The sequence below is a fragment of the Bos indicus genome, chromosome 22 (genome assembly GCF_029378745.1).
Source record: "Bos indicus isolate NIAB-ARS_2022 breed Sahiwal x Tharparkar chromosome 22, NIAB-ARS_B.indTharparkar_mat_pri_1.0, whole genome shotgun sequence".
NCBI lineage: Eukaryota > Metazoa > Chordata > Mammalia > Artiodactyla > Bovidae > Bos > Bos indicus.
Genome location: NC_091781.1, coordinates 30,329,527 through 30,352,390, shown reverse-complemented (window position 1 = coordinate 30,352,390; position 22,864 = coordinate 30,329,527). Strand labels below are relative to the sequence as shown.

General features: G+C 39.1%; 1 protein-coding gene across 23 annotated transcripts in view; it reads right to left on the bottom strand.

The window, feature by feature from the left end:
* The window catches only part of FOXP1 (forkhead box P1), a 625,482-nt gene that overhangs the window by 234,394 nt on the left and 368,224 nt on the right, over window positions 1-22,864 (bottom strand). For 22 of the 23 annotated variants that reach the window (XM_070777108.1, XM_070777107.1, XM_070777099.1 and 19 more), the window contains one exon: window positions 5,802-5,989. In XM_070777108.1, the coding sequence (XP_070633209.1) occupies window positions 5,802-5,978 (177 nt within the window). In that variant the 5' untranslated portion in view covers window positions 5,979-5,989. Of the gene's footprint in view, window positions 1-5,801; window positions 5,990-16,631; window positions 17,506-22,864 lie in introns of those variants that run through there. The other variant, XM_019984425.2, reaches the window with a different exon arrangement.

Genomic DNA, 22,864 nt, shown 5'->3' with positions numbered 1-22,864 from the left:
TAACATTTTGGTGGCACTGATTCCTATAAAATGTATTTGACCATCAATCGGTTCTATAGTATTTGAACTCTACCTTGTGTCTTCAAAGAGTCTATCTGAACAGAGCAATTCCTTAGAAATTTCTTAATTTTATAATTTAAAATTATAGCTTGGGTCTTCAACCATTAGTGAAGGAAGGTGCTGGCTCTTATCATAGTCCCCAGGCCCATGAGGGCATTTAATAAAAGAGTAATCTCAAGACTTCCCTGGTGGCCCAGTGGTTAAGACTTTACCTTCCAATGCAAGGGGTGCAGGTCTGATCCCTGGTCAGGAAGTTATGATCCCACATGCCTCACAGCCAAAAAGAAAAAGAAAAACATAAAACAGAAGCAATATCTTAACAAATTCAATAAAGACTTTAAAAATGGGCATCAAAAAATCTTCAAAAAATATGAATAATCTCTTCTGTACTTTATTCTGAAAGTACAGAAAGGACACAGAAAGTCCTTTTAGGACACAGATATGCTGAACGTATTTACCCTTCTGGTGGCATCCAAAGACCCTCTCTTTTCAGACACAGTCCCTGCCTGCCATGGGAAAGCCCACTTGAGAGGATTCCGTAGAAAGTTCATAAGAAATCATTTTCAAAGAAAAAAACAGAATGACAAAGCCGAACTGGCTACTGATAGTTCATCTTTGCATCTATAGATCTATACCTAATCACCCAGGCTTCTCTCTGTAGAAGGGGAAACAAGGCCAAAGATGACCAGTGGCATTTAACACAGCCCTCCAGAGGAAGATGGGGAAGAACAAGAAACTGAGGGAGGCTCCCTGTAATAGGTGCTTACTGCCCATCCAAACACTGACAGCTACTTCTTCCAGGCATTGTTTACCACAGAGGCAGTTACAATTCGAAACACTGGTAGGACATTCTTCCAGTTCTGTTTAATACCCACCCACTAGTAACTTCAGTAACAAACACTAGAGGAAGGGATTCATTCTTCGATCCTGACAAGAAAGAGAATTTCTGAGTGTCTCTGGTCCTCTGTAATGACTAATTTTACTTCCTTCAAAGGCTCATTGGCAAAATTCAACCCAATGGATCCTCCTCTTTCTCTTCCATGATCTTGCAGAAGCTCCTTGTCCTTTCTACCTTTTTACCTCCTTAATAGTCACCGAATGTTTCTCTTTTTCTTTTACATTATTAATGTGAAACATGTACCTTAAACCGAATGTCAAAGAAGCTATATGAAGTTAATACATCACTTAGCCACAACTCTCCAAATAATATAGTTTTGAATTCCACATATAGTTTATCTTATTTAAATGTCCTTCTCACAGACTACTTCTAAACTGCCCTTCTCATATAAAACGATAACCACACCTAAAAACTCTAGCAACCAAAGCTCTCCCTACATTGATTTGCAGACAATAAAAGTGCCAGGTGGTATCCCCCCCAAAAAAGAAAAAAAACCCATCATTAAATGGAATGTTGTTAAGAAATCACTGTTTTATTTAACAGCTATTCATTTTTATTGAATAAACATTTTCTAGTATGCATTCTGTTAATTGACCTGACAGCATATGCTGTATATGGAGAAACTTCTAAACATTATGCTCTATGTAATATGCTTATCTGAAAAAGCTCTCATTTGCAGCAATATGGAAATAAAATTCTGCTTTCTAAAATTCAAGACTTTTAAAATGCATTAATCCACACAGTTTGTGAAATTGCTCTGGACATTTTAAAATCCTTCCTTTAAGGGGAAAAAAAAAAAAACTTTAGTAACTGGTAATAGTATTTGTTGCTGAGTTTCATAATGGAGTAGTCAGTATCCAGTAGAGAACTTTTACAGACCTGGAAATGGGGCAGGCATAATAGGAAATAAAAAGCAGTGATGGGATTGGGTAAAGAATTATTCAAGAGCTAAAAGAAAATGTTCAGAAACTCTATCAAATTATATTATTAGAAAACTATTGTTATAATGGTTTCGTGGTCCAGATATAAGTACAGTTGAAGCATTACAGAATAATACATTTAGTTTTAAGGAAGGGAGCCAGTTTGTGAGTGTGTGGGTGGGCTTCTCCAGCTGATGGTAGCCCCTCTCTTTGGCTGATGGCTTCTGAGTGATGATGGCAATGTCCAGACCAGAATCACCAACTCCACTGCCTAGAGGGCACAAGTCAGCCAAGGTCCTGGGTGGGCACTCAGGCCGACTGCAGGGCTACGGGCTCCTTGACTTAGTAACAATTCATCTCCCAACAACGGTTACCCGTGTAGGAATACTGCCCATGGTTACCAGATCGGATTTTTCAAGAGAAAATGGAAAAGCCAGATTTCCCCCATTTCTCTAGGCTGTCAACAACATAATTAAAAAACAGCAACAGCAATTCTGTCTGGACCCAATTTAGCCAATCTACAGACCAAACCCAGAACAGAAGCCACTCACTCCACAGCGAATCTTCGTGAAGGCTCTCCATTCTGAAAGGGCACTTGTTCTCATTCGTAATTATCTTTGGTAACATGGATCAAAGGTGGAAAGGCTTGCATTTATTTATTTTAAATCTTGGCAGTAGGTAAAAATTCTCCCTATACTGTCAATGATTGCACTGGAGCAACTGGAAAATCCTAGAACATTCAGTTTCATACACAGCATAATTAACTCATTTTTATACCAAGCCTTTTAAGCCAGATCTTTTTGTTCCATGGACTTCTAACATATTTTACAGTTCTAATTCTCTTCCAGTGTCCTACATTAATCAAAGCTGTAACCCCTGTTGTCTTTGTACTACAGAATCAGAATGTGCCCCTGGCGAGGAATGGGGGAAAAGTCAACAGGAATTAAATTTCAGTGCAACTGTTTACTCAACTGTGGCCTGCAGTTATTGAAATTTTATCCGTGGTTTTGTGTGACTACCGCAGTAATGAATTCAGCATGGCTGTGATTTTCTCACTGCTGGTATTCTCACTTCAAGTAAAAACCTGTAGAATAAGAATGACGAAAACAACCCATGTCCATCATGTTGACATTCAGATAACTACAAACTGTTTAACTGTTACAGTTTCAGTCTGAGAGAAAACTGATAATACGACTTCCATAAAACTTTCTGAATCCTGTCTTTTTTTCTTATTTCATCTACAGATTTTCTTTCCCCCTAACAACCTGTTAAGCGCCTCATCATACACTTAAGGAAGTCACACAGCTGTCAGTTGTTTTATTTTAAAAGACTCAAAAGGCCTGCCAACGACAATATATGGAGTTTCAGGCACAATGATAGACCCAACTGCTTTCTTCCTTCCCAAAACATATCAGAGGCAATTAGAAATAAAATTGTTATAAAAATATTAAAAGCACTTTGAAGTACAATCAAAAGGTAATGACCTGTATACCAATTACCCAAACAACATATTCTCTAAAAAGTCGTCAGAACCAAGATAAAAGAGGGGAGACATGAATAACTAATTTTGCGGCTGATGGTTTTCAAGGAAGATGCTGTTAAAATGTACATATACATGAGCAAAATAATTCAGAAAGAGAAAAACAAATATTGCATATTAATGTATATATATGGTATCTAGAAAAATGGTGCTGATGAACCTATTTGCAGAGCAAACAGATGCAGATGTAAAGAATGGACTCGTGGAGACAGTGGGAGAGAGACAGGGTGGGACGAACAGAGAAAGTAGGATTGACCTATATGCACTATCATGTGTAAAACAGAAGCTAGTGGGAAGCTGCTGTGAACACAGGAAGCCCAGCCTGGTGCTCTGCGATGACCCAGAGGGGTGGGATGAGGAAGAGGTACGCTTAGAGTTATGACTGCATCACGCTGTGGTACGGCAGAATCTAATACAACGTTGTAAAGCAATTATCTTCCAATTAAAAAATAAACTAATTCTTAAAAAAATGAATGTATATTACCTTCTTCGTGAGGTCAACTTGTGGTTGCTGTTCATGGAGTAGGGAGGGAGGGGTGTGTCTGTGTGTGTTTGTGGCATAAAAGTAATGTTTTTGGCTGGCTTATGACTTTGAGATAGTGGATGATTTTCAGTTCTTTAAATAAAAATCAGAAGATGTTAATTTCCCATTTATCCAATTGACATGTTCTAAATACTAATTACTCTGTGTTCATACCACCTCAGGCCATGGGGTCACAAAGAGTCGGACACAACTGAAGTGACTCAGCATGTACTCGCGTATACCACATCAGTCAATAGCCCCACTTCAGCTGCTCCATAAAGAAACAGTTGATCTTGGCCTCTGTTTGGTACGGGCACAGAAAATGGCAAACCAAATTACCAACTTATTTCCAATATATCCACAAATATCTGAGAATATCACACGAACAAACACATACACAAATACGTGGATCCCTTTCTACCACTGATAGGTCCTGTCACCAGTGTCACTGGTTAGGATTTGGCCATTTGCACTACTGCAAACACCCCAAGTTTATACACATAAATCCCAGCTGATGTGATGCCCAGGGAGCAGGCACTATCGAATCTGAGCTGCCACTAAAAGAGAGATCAAATCACTTCAAGTCTCTTCCATTCTTTTCTATTTTTCCCCCACAGATTCCACTGTCTCAAGCTGGTTCCAACGGTTTCTGACAGACTAACAAGCTAATGATTCCTTATTGGTAAAAATTCTTAGAAAGGAGAAAATAATACATGTTTTAGAGACCGCCAAATGCCATATCCCTAAAACAGGAAGGGACTGCCTTAGTTTCTCTGCTATAGATTCTAAGAAAATGGTTTGAGAAAAGGTTTGCATTTTTCCTTCTTTCCCCCAACCCCCAACAATGTGTTTCATTCAGAAAGGGCCAAAGATTTACCACTCTTTTTAAACCATTTTCCCAAATTACTTTGTATTTAATAAATGAATCAAACACTAAAATGCAACAAAAATCATTCATGATCATTAACAAAAATGTACACTATTTCCTAATTCCAAAAGAGGCTGTGAAAACAATGCTTATCTTCAAGCAAATGCTATTTACTTACTTGAATTTGCATCAACACTTTGGCCAACCAGCAACATTCACCTTGTCACACCCTTTGCCATTTGTAAATATTTTACCAGTCAATCACAGTTACCCATATAAATGCCTACAAAGGATATAACAAGAATGAGTATGTCCCAACTTGTGATCATTTGGGGTAGCCACCAAAAAGAGATACTTTAAAACAGTAATAAGATTTAGTCACATACCAACTGCTGTATGGATATAAGAAACATTTCTAAGTCGCCTATCTCCCTAAACTCTGAGTAACAGCAAGCAATTTCTTACACCAATGACTGCATTATTGATGTCTTGTTATCTACCCAATTTTGCTTGGGTATTTCTCCTTATTCCTACTCTCCTGTTTCACCTACTTTTCTTGCTTATAACCCTTGTTTCTCCTGTATCCTTGACCCCTTATTTGTTTCCTTCTTCCTAAGGTTTAATAAGTCTTTTTATCATTGTTTTTTTTTTTTTTAAACTCAAGCATTAGGAACCATTTCTCCAAAGATTCCTTTTATTCCAAGTAGTTAAACTTTAGGCTGGCATATTAGGGGCTCCAAGGAAGTGGCCAGAGGTCCACCCGATCTCACTTTCAACAACCATTTCCCAAGACAGACGGGCTTCCCAAGACTGAAATGACAAAAGCTTGAGAATTTGTTTCTTAAAGCCAATGGCTGGGGCCCTGGCTTAAAAGATGCTGCGTACAGTCAGATAGCCGGCTGAGTATCAGACGGTCACGGTGGTGAAGTGTGCGATGGAACGGTAGCATCTGCACCCACCCCCCTCCACAGCCCGACTCCAGCGCACGGTACCTGCTGCTGCTGCTGCACGTGGGCCAGATCGGCTGTGCCCACGTCCACGGCCGGCGTCTCCCCGTTGGACCGCCCTTCCCGAAGACTGCCGCACTCTAGTAGGTGGTTGCCGCCGCTAGACCCATTCTGGATGGCTGAACCGTTACTTTTTGTCTCAGTCCCAGATTCTTGCATCATGACTCAAAAACCTGATTTGCAGGAGGGAGCCAGGGAGAAAGAAACAAGCAGCTGTTAGCACAGTTGTTGTACATAAAGAGAAGGGCCCTGCCTTCAATGTTGCCAAACTCTGTAAACAGTTGTCACTTCCTTTCACTCAACTTATCCCTTATTAGCGGTCCAATAGTCTAGTTTCTGAAGATGGAACCGTTGGTCCAAATTCAAGTTTTAAGGGATCCACTGTACAGCACAGGGAACTCTACCAATATTCTCTAATAGCTTCTATGGGAAAACAATCTGAAAAAGAACAGATACATGTATATGTACAAGTGAATCACTTTGCTGTACACCTGAAACTAACACAACATTGCCAAATGACTATTCTCTAATATAAAACAGAAGTTAATTAAAAACTTTAAAAGAAAAGCAAATTCAACTTTTCGTAGTATTGTTCTATGTATGCTATCTTTTTCCTCAGAAAAAAAAAACATTGTCAGATGAAACTTAGAATTTATGGTTAAATTCCTGTGATTATATCTGGATGTTTTGCTCAAAAACCAGTAAGTCATTTCATTCAGTGTATTAGGTATAACATTTAATTTTAGTATGTATAGGCTCTGTATGATGTATTACACTCTTAGAGAAGTATTTTCCAAATGTAGTCTATCAGGAGATAACACACCTTAGCAAGAGGCCTCCTGAGGTATTAATTCATGCTAAAACCCCTTACAGTCAAAACCCCAAAAGCGTTCTCAAGATTTGCACTCCCTGGAATCATTCAAGTATTGGAACTTTTCAAAACTGGCCATTCCAATAAGATAAGCTACTTTGAGAGAGGGAGGGGGGAGTCACAACTTTTCAGAGGCTAAATAAATTGACTCTTGTCTTTGTCTTATGGTTAAGATTGTCCTGAGAAGTCCCATTCAGAGTTACGTGTTTCTCATACTGAATTCCTAATGTCTGGTCTGGTTTAAGGTGTGAAAGGTCTAGGCCCTCTTATGCTTATTTTGGAGAAAATGTTGCCTAGGCAGATTAAAAAAAAATTCTGAATTTGAAAGTGTAAAGTGCAAGTTGCTCAGTCATTTCCGACTCTTTGCGACCCCATGGACTGTACAAGTCCATGGAATTCTCCAGGACAGAATACTGCAGTGGGTAGCCTTTCCCTTCTCCAGGGCATCTTCCCAACCCAGGAATCGAACCCAGGTCTCCCACATTGCAGGCAGATTCTTTACCAGCTGAGCCACAAGGGAAGCCTGAATTTGAAAGTACTAAACATCAAAAAAAATTTTAAAGATATATATAAAGGATTGCATAAAGGATTATTATAGTAATCCCCCCTTTATCCACAGGGGATACATTCCAAGATCCCCAGTGGATGACTGCTGAACCCTATATACACTGTTTTTTTTCCCATACATACATGCCTAACGTAAAGTTTAATTTCTAAGTAAGAGATTAATGGTGATAACTAACAATAAAAGAACAATTATAACAATATACTAGGGTGAAAGTTATGAGTGTGGTCTCTCTCAAAATATCTTGCTGGACATATTTAATGCCTTTTCCAGCTTAAATAAGCACTTTTCAGACACTATGATCACAACTTCTGCTTGTTCAAAGTACAAGAGCAAAACTAGTATGCCCTTCTTTTTCCTTCTTCACAAATTCATGGATAGAAGATTGGTTCTTCTCCACATGATTTTTTTTCTTTCCTTACTGAGAACTTCCACTTTTTCACTTAAAGGAAGCACTTTATGGCTCCTCTCTGGCATATCCGAAGTACCAGCATCACTAGTCTTGCACGTTCTTGAACATGAGCCCTGTGATACCTGGACACAACTGAGATAGCTACTGAATGGAAAATGGGTGGGAAACGCTGGGCAAGGGATGATTCCAGTCCTGGGGAAATCGGAGCAGGATGGTGAGATTTCATCTCGCTGAGAATGGCGTTGAATCTAAAACTTAACAATTGCTTATTTCTGGAATTTTCCATTTAATATTTTCAGACTGAGGAAAACAAACCTCAGAGAGTGAAGCTGTGGATTGGGCGGCAGGGGGACTACTTAAGACAAATTCAGTCTGATGTCAGAGTTCTTAGCTATGTGTTTTTTAAAGCTGAGGTAAAGAAAGGGCCAAACAATGAACATTTCAGGGTCGCACTCCAGGCTGAGAGGCCAGACACAAACAATTATCACTACAGGGAGGTGGTAATTCAAACATCCAAGCTAAGGAATGCCCAAATAATTAAGACAACTGGGAAATACCAATCTTAGATAAAAGGGCAGAAAACTTTTACACAAATTGATTCAAATCATGGATGACACATACACAAAGTGTTACAGATTTCTGCCCCGTAGATGAAATATATGACAACACGCAAATTTAAACACTCTAGGCATCTTTACAGGAGGTTGTCTTCCTGTAAGACATTGGTTTAAGTCTGTTCTATACTCATACAAAAACAACTGTAAAAATTAAGAACAGAAAAATCCATATCTTTTTTCCTTTCCGTGCATAGTATAATCCAATGTAATGACAAATTTCATAAACCCAGAAGGCATATATACACACACACACACATTAAAGTTAATCCAATTCTGAACTGGATTAAGAATGGCATGTTTTGTGAACAGGTGGAAAACAAACTCAGACACAACAGCTGATTCACTCTTGTCTCTTTAGATCAGATATTTCAGTGATTATAGTCCTTTAAAAATTGCATTCATATCTTACTGTCTGCAGAGTGAAGAATCTACCAAAAAAGAACTAAAACTTTAAGATGCAAGAACCAGGCAAAGCAAGTATCTAGTTCATCATGAAAAAAAACACCAAATTTTTGAAACGTAGGTGTTTTTTTGTCCCTCAACATTTTAGTTTCTCTGTCATAAACTTTCCCACATGTACAGAAGCTAAGGGAAAAAAAAGTGTTTAAGGAAATAGTCGTTTTAGTACTAAGCAAGGAAACCCATTTAGGTTTTAGGGTATGTTACAAGCATATCTAAACAAAAAAGGAAAAAAATGTTTTTCACCTTCCAGAAAGCCTATCTATATCAGGGGTTTCCCACTCCACAAAGACAATGCTTTTGTCTATACCTAAACTCTATACCTGCCCTCAGAATGGGACATATTTAGCCAAATAGCCCGTCCTCAGGAAGCAGTGCTACAGGTAAAATACGGCTTTCAAGTCACGTTGACCACTGGGCTCCCAGATCTGAAGACAAGTGTCAAAGAGACTGACCCAGCTCCCTTTTCCTGGGTTTGACAACATCGTGGTGGGTGGAGTCAGAATAATATCCAACGCACAATCTGATGAGAAGATTTGCTCCATGCAGTTCCACAGAAGACTGCCAAGTCCTCCAGCACAAGTTTCACAGGCATCAAGCCAAGCAGCTTGGCTTGGGGACCAGGTTTGTGAGAGTGCAGGCTTTGGGATCGAAATTGCATAAAGGATTATTTTGGTCCGAGGATGTCCTTAATTAGTCAAGTGCTAACAGTAGTATGTTGGTTGGAAGATTTAAATTTTGCTATAATCTCCCACACCAATCAGGAGAAAACAGGTTTTTTGAAAAGCACATGTGAAAAAATGAGGAGTGTCGATGTCTAAGAATGTTTCTAACAATATCTGGGCTGGCAGTTTTTTCTTTCTATGGAACGTTTCAAGCTATTTAATAAGGCTTTTCTATTTGTATCATATGCACAAACTACAAAGCCCTCTGATGTACTTTTCAAACACAGAAGTATTCTATGAGGGAGAAAAGGCTATTCCCACTTTACAGATAAGAAAACTAAACCTCAGCAAGTTAGGCAGACATGAACTTGTCCATTCCATAAAGGATGAGCAAATTTCCAGTTTGCAAAGTCCTGCACTGGGTAGTGAATTAGGACATCTACACAAAGAAAACGGAGTCAAAACCCAAAAAGACAACGACGAAGGTGGCAGGTAGACAAGGAAAAAACATCCGAAGTACAAAGCTAAAGGTATCAGCACGCTAGCCAACCACTGTATTTGGGGTTATTCTACTGAGTTTTACAATTTTAGACTCATCTAAAGCAAGTCACAGGAGAGGTATCTCTGTTCTCTGGCTGGGAATGCTGAGCTCTCTTCTTGGGTGCTTGTCACAAGCACCTAGTGTGCGTGACCTCCGCCTCCCTCTAGGGTGGGGGCATCCTAGAAGCAATGATGGGCTTTGCTCCATGACAAACTGAAAACAAGAAAGGACACACAATCATCCAAAGAGCCTAAACAGGAGAGGCATGGCACCTGAAGGGCATGGCCACGCCATACCCCCCTAGCAAGTCCTGTCTCAAAAAACAAAAGCCAAACCCTCCTCCAGCCTTCTCTATGACTTCTCTGAAGGAGCTGGGCGTGTTTAAATCACATATGATCCATTCAACATAACCGCACAAAAGCTGATGCTACAATCGCACAGATGTCGGAAAGCTTACGAAAGCCAAAATGGCCCGCTTCTCATCTTACTTGGAAACATTACAGCGCTACTGATTTCAAAAGATCGATTTTTGTGCTGGAGGGACTTGTAGGAGGGATAAGAACTGAGTTTAGCGTGCTTATTTATTGTCGTTGCCAATAGAGCTGCTCTCTGGAAGTATTCTGGAAAATTCATAATGTCCAGGCCAATGTATTTATAGTAAATGAAAGCAATGCTTTCTTATTATGATTATTTCCTTGGTTACAGTGTTGATGCTGAAAATTTAAGGAAAATAAAACCCTTGTTATCATGCTTGTGAAAGATTTTAAGCTAACAAAAAGTTCAGTCTTGATTCCAGGGCAGTTAATTAAGGTTGACCAAGTCAGGCAGAAGTAAATTAACTTGGCTGATCAATTATTTATATGAAGCAGAATAAATGCCCTTAAAGAACTTGGTCTGTTCATGAAAGGATGTGTAAATTAAACTAAACATAGTTTTGTAAAATATATTTATATGTCTATGGGGAGAGGAGAAGAAAAGTTAACTGCAAGATCACTTTTTAGGAAAATGATTAAGAGTGATTATACAGTCCTTCTCCCACTCTATCCCCTCCCCTTTCAGCCCCCCTCCCCTCCAAAATACCCTCTTTCTCATTGTTCATCCATGTGTGAGGAAGGAAGGAAAATGGTATGCACTTTGAAGAGACAAGAGAGGCTTTGAAAAAAAAAAAAAAAGGAAGGATGGAAAGGTGAGATGAAGGAAGTGATGGAGGGAAGGAGGACTGGGGGAACTCTACAAATGGAGAGATTACGTGAGTGGCTAATACAAGCAGGCCTCAGAGACACTGCAGGTTTGGTTCCAGAATATGGCAGGAAAATGAATATCTGAATAAAGCAAATATCACAATAAAGTGAGTCACACACATTTTTTGGTTTCCCAGTGCATAGAAAAGTTATGTTTCTACTATATTGTAGTGCATTAAGTGTACAATAGCATTGTGTCTGAAAAAAAAGTATTCTGTTAATAAAAATACTTTAATTAAAAACCTTTATTGCTGAAAAATGCTAACCACCATCTGAACCTTCAAGAAGTTGTAATCTTTATTGCAATAGTCATATTAAAAACCGCTGATTACAGAGCACTCTAGTAAGTATAGTAATAATTTTTAAAATTTGAAATACAGTAAGAATGACAAATTTGTGATACCAAGACACAAAGTGAGTAAAATCTACTGGAAAAAAAAAATGGGGCTGATAGACTTGTTGGATACAGGGTTGCCAAAAGCCTTCAATTTATAAAAAGGAAAACGCAGTGTTTGTGAAGCACAATAAGGTGAAGTGCAATAACAGGAGGGTATGTCTGTATTTTCAAAATCTCGATCATGTGGCTCTGACCCAATTATCAGTTAGACTTCGCACAGGGTTTGTAGGTGAGTTAAAAAAGAGTGAGCGTCAGCCCAGTTCTTCTTCGAAAGAAGTACTCTTTAAAATCCTCACGTTGCAGCATGAAGATTCAAAATCCTTAACAATCATTTCCACATGATTCAGGAAAGAAGAAATAATACCTGTCTGTATTAAGAAATAAGACCAACACACACTTTTGGGTCTCATTACATAAATGAACCATTCCCTTTAAATGTGTGAAGGATTTGCCTCGCCACACTATACACACCAAGGAGTTTTAAGGCGTGGCTAAGGGGAACGTATTCCCCATCATAGTTCGGTGGAGTCACCTGGGAAACTGACCCACCTGGTGCTCTCACTTCCTCTCCTTCAAGTCAGGGAATCAAATACCAAAACATACAGATGGAAGTCAGGGCCTCCATGGAGAAGAGGGGTCTACATTTCCCAGAGAGAGAGACAAGCTTCCCAATCTTTCACCCTTTACCTGGAAAGATGCTACTGGGGCAGGTGGCAGTGAGGAGATAAAGGGCCGGTGGAGCGGATTACAGAAAGCAAGTGAAGAAAGGGCATGATGGAAGGGCCCCAGCGGCTCCAAGATACTGAATGACTGTCTGCAACCGGCAGTCTCACAGCATACTCTCAAAGATAAAAGAAGGGGAGGAGGAAGAACAGGAGAAACGGACTGACCACAGCTGATTACTTTCTCATCTGAGAGCACTTCCACAAACTGTCTCTGAACTCTTTAGACACACTTCTGTCCGTCCACTGACCCCACTGGCAGCAGTCCCATTTCATGGAACAACCATCCTAGGGCCAAGTTAAGGGAGAGAAGTCAGAGTACTAACTATGCTGTGAAGGCACCATCTCCCAAAACCAAATTTTCATAATTATAACAGAAAGGCGTAAATTTTCTAATGCATGGCAGTTCAAAAAGTAATCAAGGGAATGAGCCGGAGGGCTATTTTAATGTATGCAAAGCTAGTGACCCACAGTAAATGGGAAGTAAGCCACAATGAATACAAAGTAATGCATACAGACTGAAGTCCTGGTCTGATGAGGGACGGCTAAAATTAACACCCAATTAATTTCCGAATTGACAAACAAATGAAACCCATAAATCTACTTTCTCATTAATTTTCTCGTGGTATAATTTAAAGCAGTAATATGAGGGCAAAAATTGAGCATTATCCATCATAAATATCAAAAAGATAGCACTGTAACACCATAAATTATGCATATTACCTGTTGTTAAAAATGATTTATGTATTATCAACTTTATCATGCACTGTACGCGTCTACATCTATCTTTAAAAATCTGGAATTTCGTGTAGTACTTAACGAAGAAAAAGTTAAGGAGCAATGAAGTGGTCAAAGCATCTTAAAAAAAAAACAAGTGGCAAGTTAGTCATATGGGAGCATCTAGGGTAAAACTGGAATCTTCATCCGTCCCAGGTTAGTGTGGAGAGAGAATATTATGCAGGTGATGGGCTGGGCCTCTCTGGGAGGAGAAATAAAGAAGCTCCAGGAACATCCCTCCTAGGAAGCACTGGCATTTGGGGACTAAAGGAGTTACTCCTCTCTCTGGTCTTCAAAAATGCAGCAAACACAGGGTTTGGTGTGAGAAAGGAATGGGTACAGGTAACCATATGGTGGATGCATCTAGAGAGCCAGAATCCCTAACAATAGCGGTTTTGTGAAACAAGGAATTGAGGTCAGTTGGTGAGAAACTTGAGATGAAAATTCCGTTCATTGTTAATAAGAAATAATTAATAACAATAATACTGCAAATTTATAATAACAGTAATAATATAGCTCTCTTAACCTTTATAGTGCAAAGGAGGGGGGAAAAAGAAATAGGAACTAGTTTGTACTTATCAAACTAGAAGCACTTTTATTTATCAATTAAATGCAAGAAAAGGCATTCTGATTAAAATGATTTCCTTCTGCACCTCTCCATCTCCATTTGTTTAATAAGAATTAAACAGCACAAAATTCCTTTATCTCCAACTTGACTTTCAGACACACCTTGCACATAATAGGAATCCAATATATAACTGCTGAATTTTTAACTAAACGATTACACAACAGAAAAATTCAAATCCAACCTCTCAATCAAATGAGATCAAGGGCCTGTAGTCACCACCTTTTATGTTGCTTCTTTTAAAATATTCTGCGTCCTGTACTCAGGAATGACTAACTGTTTTGGAGTTCTAAAACTCAGAAAAGAACGTCAGCCATTAAATCATTTTAAGTCCTCACAGAAGTAAGATTGTCCCAGTTTGCTGAAAATGTAAAGATAACCAACCAATAAAAAACTCTACCAAAACCCATGGTGAACATGTAATACACATGAGGATAATTCCGAGGCCTGGAGATGGTAAATAACAGGATGTTTAATTTTCCCCGTAATTCATGACTTGGAAGAGAGTTAGTAGAATAAGGTTGAAATAAAGAGGAGAGTGAAAAAGTTGGCTTAAAGCTCTACATTCAGAAAACTAAGATCATGGCATCTGGTCCCATCACTTCATGGGCAATAGATGTGGAAACACTGTCAGACTTTATTTTGGGGGGCTCCAAAATCACTGCAGATGGTGATCGCAGCCATGAAATTAAAAACTCTTACTCCTTGGAAGGAAAGTTATGACCAACCTAGATAGCATATTCAAAAGCAGAGACACTACTTTGCCAACAAAGGTCCGTCTAGTCAAGGCTATGGTTTTTCCAGTGGTCATATATGGATGTGAGAGTTGGACTGTGAAGAAAGCTGAGAACCAAAGAATTGATGCTTTTGAACGGTGGTGTTGGAGAAGACTCTTGAGAGTCCCTTGGACTGCAAGGAGATCCAACCAGTCCATTCTAAAGGAGATCAGCCCTGGATGTACTTTGGAAGGAATGATGCTAAAGCTGAAACTCCAATACTTTGGCCACCTCATGCGAAGAGCTGACTCATTGGAAAAGACCCTGATGCTGGGAAGGATTGGGGGCAGGAGGAGAAGGGGACGACAGAGGATGAGATGGCTGGATGGCATCACCGACTCAATGGACATGAGTTTGAGTGAACTCCGGGAGTTGGTGATGGACAGGGAGGCCTGGCGTGCTGCAATTCATGGGTTTGCAAAGAGTCGGACACGACTGAGCGACTGAACTGAACTGAAAATGATGGTCTTAACAACAACAACAAATGATTTCCCTTTTCTACCAGGCTTTCTGTGTGAAGACAGGGGACTTCAACCTTTTAAAGAAAAGGCATTTCTAAACTTCAATTCCAGGGCAGCAAAACTTTTCAGGGACTATAGATGCCTCAGTCTCGTGACTTGTCATAACCAAATCTTCTGGAACGCTGTACTCTTTATATTAAGAAGACATGAAGAAGGGTAGATGACAACATTCCAACCTCTAAAAAGTTACAGATCTCTAATTATATTTTTAGAGGTTCAGTGACCACTGGTCTTTTTTTCTGCTCTCTCCCAGTAGATGAGACTTTAGGTGCTGTAATCATAGCAACTGTGAGCAAAGTATAGAAGTAAGAAGCCGCTCCAGGAGACAGAAGTACAAAGGAGAATCCATACCCACTCCCTGGCATATTAATCCAGACAAGCTCAAATAATTAAACAGAGCAGAAAGGAGCCTTGCCAGTTCAGGACTAGGTTGTTTGCTTTGCCACAAGGAAGCCTCTGAAGCTTAAGGTATGATGGAGCCAGGTGTTCTGGGGAGCTTAATTAAAATGCATTTTCATAGAACAAAACAGATTTTAAGTTTGAGAACTAACAAAGCCTACCCAACTTTAATCATTCGAACATTCAATAGCTGCATTCTCAGAAAGAGTCTAATGGAATAAAGTGACCGACAACCAGGTCAGAATATATATTTTTTTCATTTCTATATTTTATATAGCTGAATATACACAGAGTCGGATACCTAGCAGCAATTAATGACCAGCATGTTCGATGACACACTTCACGTATCTCCCATTTCGCCTGCAGCACCTAACCGCTCTGGTGGCCAAAGTGAACAATAAGTTCATAGCAATCATGGCAGCTTTGTGAATGCAGGCCATCAGAGGTCTGTTGCTTGCACTTCTCTGTTGTGTGAAATGGACAATTATTTAATTTTATCCTTCAAAAACTCCACCTATGCATGTATAGCCTTCTCCTACCAAAGTTACTCTCACAGAGAGATTAGCAGGCTTTTGCTGACATAAAAGACCACCATTTCTTGAAGTTCATGACCCCCTCAGCCTCCACCCTCAACCCAGTGTGTGGTGTATCCTTATAATTTACAGCAAACGCTAGCAGGCCCTTGAATCACAAGGCAAAGTCAGAAACAGCAACAAACAGTAATTTAAAAAACAAAAACAAAGATGATGTGAGCTGAGTTTTTCTGTTGTTTGCAAAATAGGACAAAGGACAGGCTTCTGTTGTGGTTGCCAGACTCTAGTTGTCCTAGAGTCACACAGACACACACACACACACACACACACACACACACACACACACACACACACACACACATACACACACCCCCTCCACGGACACCTCAAGCTGAATAGAGATATAAGGTCTGCTTTACTTAACAAGAAATCATATAAGCATAAATGCATTTTCAAGTGAGGCAGGTAAGTTTAACAGAGAATCAAAATACTAGCTTTTAAAAATATTACCACTGATATTAATTGTATGCTGTCCTCTCAGGATGTCTTTATAGTACAGGGAATTATTCAGAACATATTAAACTAAAAGTTAGTCTTCTTCTTTCAAACTTGTAGTATAGGCATCACAGAAGATCGATATGGAGCCCACAGGACAACACACAACACATAAAAATACAAAATTCAAGGACTGTACCTTTCAAACGTGACTGCCTTGTTCATAGCACTAGACTTTTTCTCCTAGACCTTCTAAGCCCTTGTTTGTTCCACAAAGAGTTTTCTAGTCATCTGATGTTCTATTACTGGCCTTTCAGGAGAGCTCTCTCCCTTCTGAAAAAAGCAAACAACTGCATAGATATCATTACACTAAGGAAATCTCTTAGAAAAACCAAACAACTCGCTAATCTCTCCAGCCCCTTCATCCAAGCAAAAGATAAGAAAAGCAAACCTAAGTCTGTTTCAACCACATTCCAGGGACAAGTTCCCCTTTTCTTTCTTTATCAAAATTCTAGCATGTAAGTTTTTTTTTTTTTTAAATGCGTGTGTGTTTTTAAAAACAGACCTTGCAGGACAAACTGCTGCTCACACCCGCAAACAAAGCAATATTTGTTTAATAACGATTGCTACCATGGGTACAGTAAACAAGGGGCCCAGCATTTGTGTTTATGAACAAACACATCATCTTACAAGAGTAATTTAACATTAACCAGGTGGAATAATCAACAGATTTCATAGGTGACACCAGGGGCAGGACTAATGTAAACAGAGCTGGGGAGGAGAGAGGGGCCACTCTTTGGGAATCAAGGTCGAGGTAAATGCATTACAGAGTAAACAGCTGCAAAGAAGGCAAGATAAACAAACAGTCCTTCTTCTGACATTTAGAGAGGCAGAAAGGTTGTATGTTACATAGATCAGCTGCTGACCACCATGAAATCAAACCAGTTGGAGACCAGGCCTGCTTGTTTGCACAATGCCATGTTTGCTTATAAACAACAATTTGCAGTTACCAACCTCGCATTACTCATCATCATCTAAGCCAGAGTGAATCAAGTGAAATCTGGTTAACTCTTTACTGGTGACATTATTTAGCAATCAAAAAAAAAAAAAAAGCCTGACCCCCTTTAAGAAAAACAGGCTCCCCTGCTTTCCTGCCTCAAATGAAAAACAAAACAAACAAAAAAAGAGTTCAGTCAATGCCCTTCTATTTCCTCGCTTATAGATAAAAAGTAAAATAGCTACATGGTTTAAACTACTATAGGATGGATATGGTAAAAGCTTTAAAAGACTGTGATGTTTTCATGCTTGAGTAACCATGCATTCACTTCCTGGGCTCATCTTTTATCAATGAAATATATGAGTCAAACACCGACCTGGATCAGGAATGTTTTACCTAGAAGGAAAACCCTGATGTTACTTTCTCCCCGAGTTTCTTGTTCCAAGATATCCTTAAGCACACTGGGTCCACAAATAGATCTGTAGCATTCTTAACCACCCAGCAAAAATCAAACTTCAGCCCCTTAAAAGACATTGGTTGATGTTACATACAAGTATGCAAGAGTTCACTTTGTCAGCATATCAAAGAAACCTTAAATCCTGGAAGACAAGAGTGAATAAGCTTAATCTGTCCGCTAACAAAGTATTACAAAGAAATGTTTTATGTTCAAAAATCTGTTTCATGTGTACTAACATGTTAAACAGCATGCTGTATATCAAAAGAAAGTTATCACACTGTATCGGAGATGCTATGTTTAAGTAAACAATTTGCAATTATAACATGAATTTGGGAATCTATTTTACAGATACTTTAACATTAAACTACTTAATTTTGATACTTGTGAATAACATCTCTCCATTACTTAAAAGTTATAAAGCAACGACACACTGAAAGACAGTTTGGTAATTTATCTATATCTTACATGTAAAAAAGAAAGTGAAGTCGCTCAGTCATGTATGACTCTTTGTGACCCTATGGACTGTAGCCTACCAGGTTCCTCCTCGCCTAGGGTTTTCCAGGCAACAATACTGGAGTGGGTTGCCACTTCCTTCTCCAGGAGATCTTCCCGACTCAGGGATTGAACCCTGGTCTCCCGCATTGTAGGCAGACACTTTACCATCTGAGCCACCAGCGAAGTCCATATCTTAAGTACATATCTTACATGTACAATCAGTTAATTTTTAAAAACTCAGCATTATGTCAGTGCAAAGTACAGCAAAACAGCTGGATATCCAAAACAGAATTTGAAAATAAGAAAATGAAATTTAAAAAAACAACTGAAGACACACCTGAGAGGATTCTGGCAATTGCACTGATAACGATCAGTTACTCAAATTTCTACCTCTGTCTGAAAATCGTAACAAAATTGTACTGGTCTTTCCTGGCCACCCCAATTCCTCATTCTCAATTCCACTATAAACCTCCTAACCTTCTCTAGCAGCTCTTGTTCCCAATTCCTACTTCAATAACCTATTCTTTGTTCTGTGATGCTTAAGTCACAAAGAAACAGAGGATTTTCTTTTGTGTTTTTGTTTTGTTGTACTGTGGTTTGCTTCCCAAGTCCATCTCTGCTGACTGTCTCCTTTTCCCAAACCAACATAGCCCCTAAGGCCTCAACAGTGTCAGGAGAAGAAATTTCCAAGGAGGGTTCCGTGCCATCTGAAGAGGGAATTTCTCAGGCTCATGAACCTGTTACCACCATACGGACACAGGGAAGGGACACGGAGACGTTTCCTTTGTCTGTCCTAGCAAGCCCTCTGGGGCTTAGGCCGTTCCACTGCCCTAGAGAAGGAAACTCAGCCTTGCTCAACTCTGATGATGTAAGTCTGGCGGCTGAAACAACTAACACAGAGACTCTTCCTCAAATGCTTTGGGAACAGAACGTTCTCAAATTCCATGCTCACTGCTCTGTGCATGAGGCTGAGATAACTAGGAGACAGAGATGCCCGATCCCGTGTCCCAGCAAAACTCAAGCGAGAAAAAATGAAGAAGTAAAAGCATAATATTGTGTTCTTCCATCCCTAGTTCCCCCCTTTAATGGAAAAAGCGGACTACTCATTATTCACACTTCTAATTTTGTCCAGGCCTTCTCTTGACCTTCATTTTTATTTCTTATTCCTGAATTTTGGAAGAACTAGACTATTGGTCAAGGATTATAAATAGCATTTACAATTCTAAATGGTAATCCAAAGAGCTATAACTGTTTCCCTTGGTAAAGGACAACACCAAACACATAACCATCACCCAAATGGAGGGAGACGCCTTTGAATTCCAGGATGATTCTACTGATTTCTTAGCATGGCTAGGACGGATAACACGCATTTTTCTTCCATCCCAACTGTGGTGTTACAGTTATCCTAATGTACCTTCAGTTTTACCGGCATGTGTCTATTAGGTTGGTGCAAAGTAACTGCAGTTTTGCTCAGTTGAAATTTGCTACTTGACACTGGAATACATTCTTAAATAAATGTGGTTATACATAATTTTAATGTGTATTTCTCACTTTATGTTTTATGCTAATGACATTACTTGCTGTTCGTTTTATATTTATTTTAGATTAGGGAAATAATGTTAGACAAAAAAGCAAATTCAAGTGATTTTCTTATTCGAGTTCAAAGTGGGTCATAAAGCAGCAGACACAACTTGCAACATTAACAACACATTTGGCTCAGGAACTGCTAACAAACATACAGTGCAGTGGTGGTTCAAGAAGTTTTGCAAAGGAGACGAGAGCCTTAGATGAGGAGCGCAGTGGCTGGCTATAGGAAGCTGACAAGGATCAGTGGAAAGAAATCGTCAAAGCTGATCCTCTTACGACTACACAAGTTGCTGAAAAACTCAATGTCACCCACTCTATGGTCATTTGGCATTTGAAGCAAATTGGAAAGATGAAAAAGCTCAATAAGTGGGTGCCTCATGAGCTGACTGAAAATCCAAAAAATCGTCATTTTGAAGAGTCATCTTCTCTTATTCTACTCAACAATGAACCATTTCTAAATCAGATTGTGATGTGCAACAAAAAGTGCTTATTTATGACAACTGGCAATGACCAGCTCAGTGGCTGGACAGAGAAGCACCAAAGCACTTCCCAGAGCCAAACTTGCAGCAAACAAAGGTCAGGGACACTGTCCGTTGTCTGCTGTCAGTCTGATCCACTACGGCTTTCTGAATCCCGGCGAAACCGTTACCTCTGAGAAATCTGCACAGCAAACCGATGCGATGCACCAAAACCTGCAACGCCTGCAGCCAGCAGTGGTCAACAGAAAGGACCCGATTCTCTTCCGCAACACTGCCACATTTACTTGATATCTCGCCAGCTGATACCATTTTTTCAAGCATCTTGACAACTTTTTTTGCAGGGAAAACACTTCCACAACCAGCAGGAGGAAGAAGATGCTCTCCAAGAGTTCGTCGAATCCCAAACCACAGATTTTTCACTACAGGAATAAACAAACTTATTTCTCATTGGCAAAAATGTGCTTGATTGTAATGGTTCCTATTTTAATTAATCAATGGGTGTTTGAGTCTAGTGATAATGATTTAAAATCCATGGTCCAAAACCATAATTATGTTTGCACTGACTTAATATTTACTTACTTTGTTCCCCAAAATCCCCAATTGCTTAGTTTCATTTACTAAAAAAATATTAATAAAGTAAAATAAATCAAAGAGGAAAAGACCACGCATTAAGAAGTCTTTCATGCCTTAACTTTCAACTATTTTTTACTTTTTAAAACGTTTTATTGAAATACAGTTGATTTACAATGTTGTGTTAGCTTCAGGTATACAGCAAAGTGATTTAGATATATATTTATATAAACACCTTTTTTTCTCCTTTTGTATTCTCTTTCATTATAGGTTATTACAAGATAGAGTGTCCTGTGCTACACAGTATGCCCTTGCTGGTTATCTATTTTATATATGGTAGAGTATATATTTTAATCCCAAACTCCTAATCCTACAACTTGCCTGATATATTATTTTAAAAACTGAAAATAGTCCTGAGGAAGATACAGGGAGATCCAAGATTGGAAAGGACTGATTTATTCTTTCCACAACTTTTTCTCTGGGACAAAAAAATCTTACAAATCCTGAGATTTTCAGAGCAGTCATGCCATCTGAGTAGTCCCTTGGGCCGGTTTTCAAGCCTCAAGCACTCACTTCTGCATTTCCCTTCATGATTTTTGCAGGCTTTATCTACACCTCCAATGTCATTTTAAAATTTTATTCACTTTTGACAAACATAAATCTATTTCAAAGAAAACTTTATATCATTTGGTCAAATGGAAAAACCACTATGCGTTCCTCTGAAGGAGAGAAAGACTTTGTAATAAATGTAATACAACCCAACCGGTGTTATTAAATTCTAGCTAGATCCTGCTGTCCACAAAGGCTCTGAGTGGGAGCCATGTTCCTCCTTTGTTAAATAATGAGCTTACAATGGAAGGAGAGAGATTAAAGACATACTAGCACCAAATGGAGACTTTCTCCTTGCCTTTATCAGAAGGATTAAAACAGACTGAAAATGGAATTGCTTCAACATCAAATCACAATAATGAGAATTGGTGAATGATTTATGAACCATCTAAAAATCCTCTTCCAACACACCAGGGTATGGGGTATAAGCTTATGTCTTGGGGAACCAAGCCAAAGGAGGCCTGAGAGATCTGTGCTGGGATCAGGCTACATCCTGGACTCCCAAGCACAGTATTCTTAAGGATGCACCTCATAAAGCACTTAGGGAACCTACTGTATAGACTTACACTGCTAAAGAAACAATCAACTGACTAGACTCTACTTTTGCCCCTAAAATGGATGGGACTCCTGGGCCCTGGGTCTGATGCTTGTAGAAGACAGCTTAAAAATTAAACTGGCAACTCCAACACAGCCTTCCTCCCAGACCTGCCTTTTCTGACATCATCAAAATACCAGTCCAACAGTCACTTAAGTAGAGTTGTCTTTCTTCAATGCAAGTTCAGAGTTTATTCATTACTAAGTAACTACTATATGATAAAAAGTATAAGCATATCATTCAAATGCTTTATTGGTCAAAAAGATGGATGCTTTTATTAGTCCAACCTTTTTTGTAATGGAGTGCCACTGATGACCCAGCATTAGCCTCATTCTCTGCTATTAATCACACTTCTAAGAGCCCATTTTGCCTTAAAATCTTAAGAAATTGCTATAATTTAAAGACATGGTGTCTACATAATGGGAAATGCCTCACAGATTGTATCATTTCACAAAATACAGTATTTTTTTTATGGGAACAATGACCATGATGCTAAAGTATTACAAATCAGAATAATTTTTATATATAAAAGAAAAATACAAGCAGTCTTTTCTCTCTGTGGCTTTCCACATTTGTTCACTTTAATCACTGCCTTTGCAATGCTGATCAATCCAAAGGCATAGGCACCGAGTTTCCAGAAATT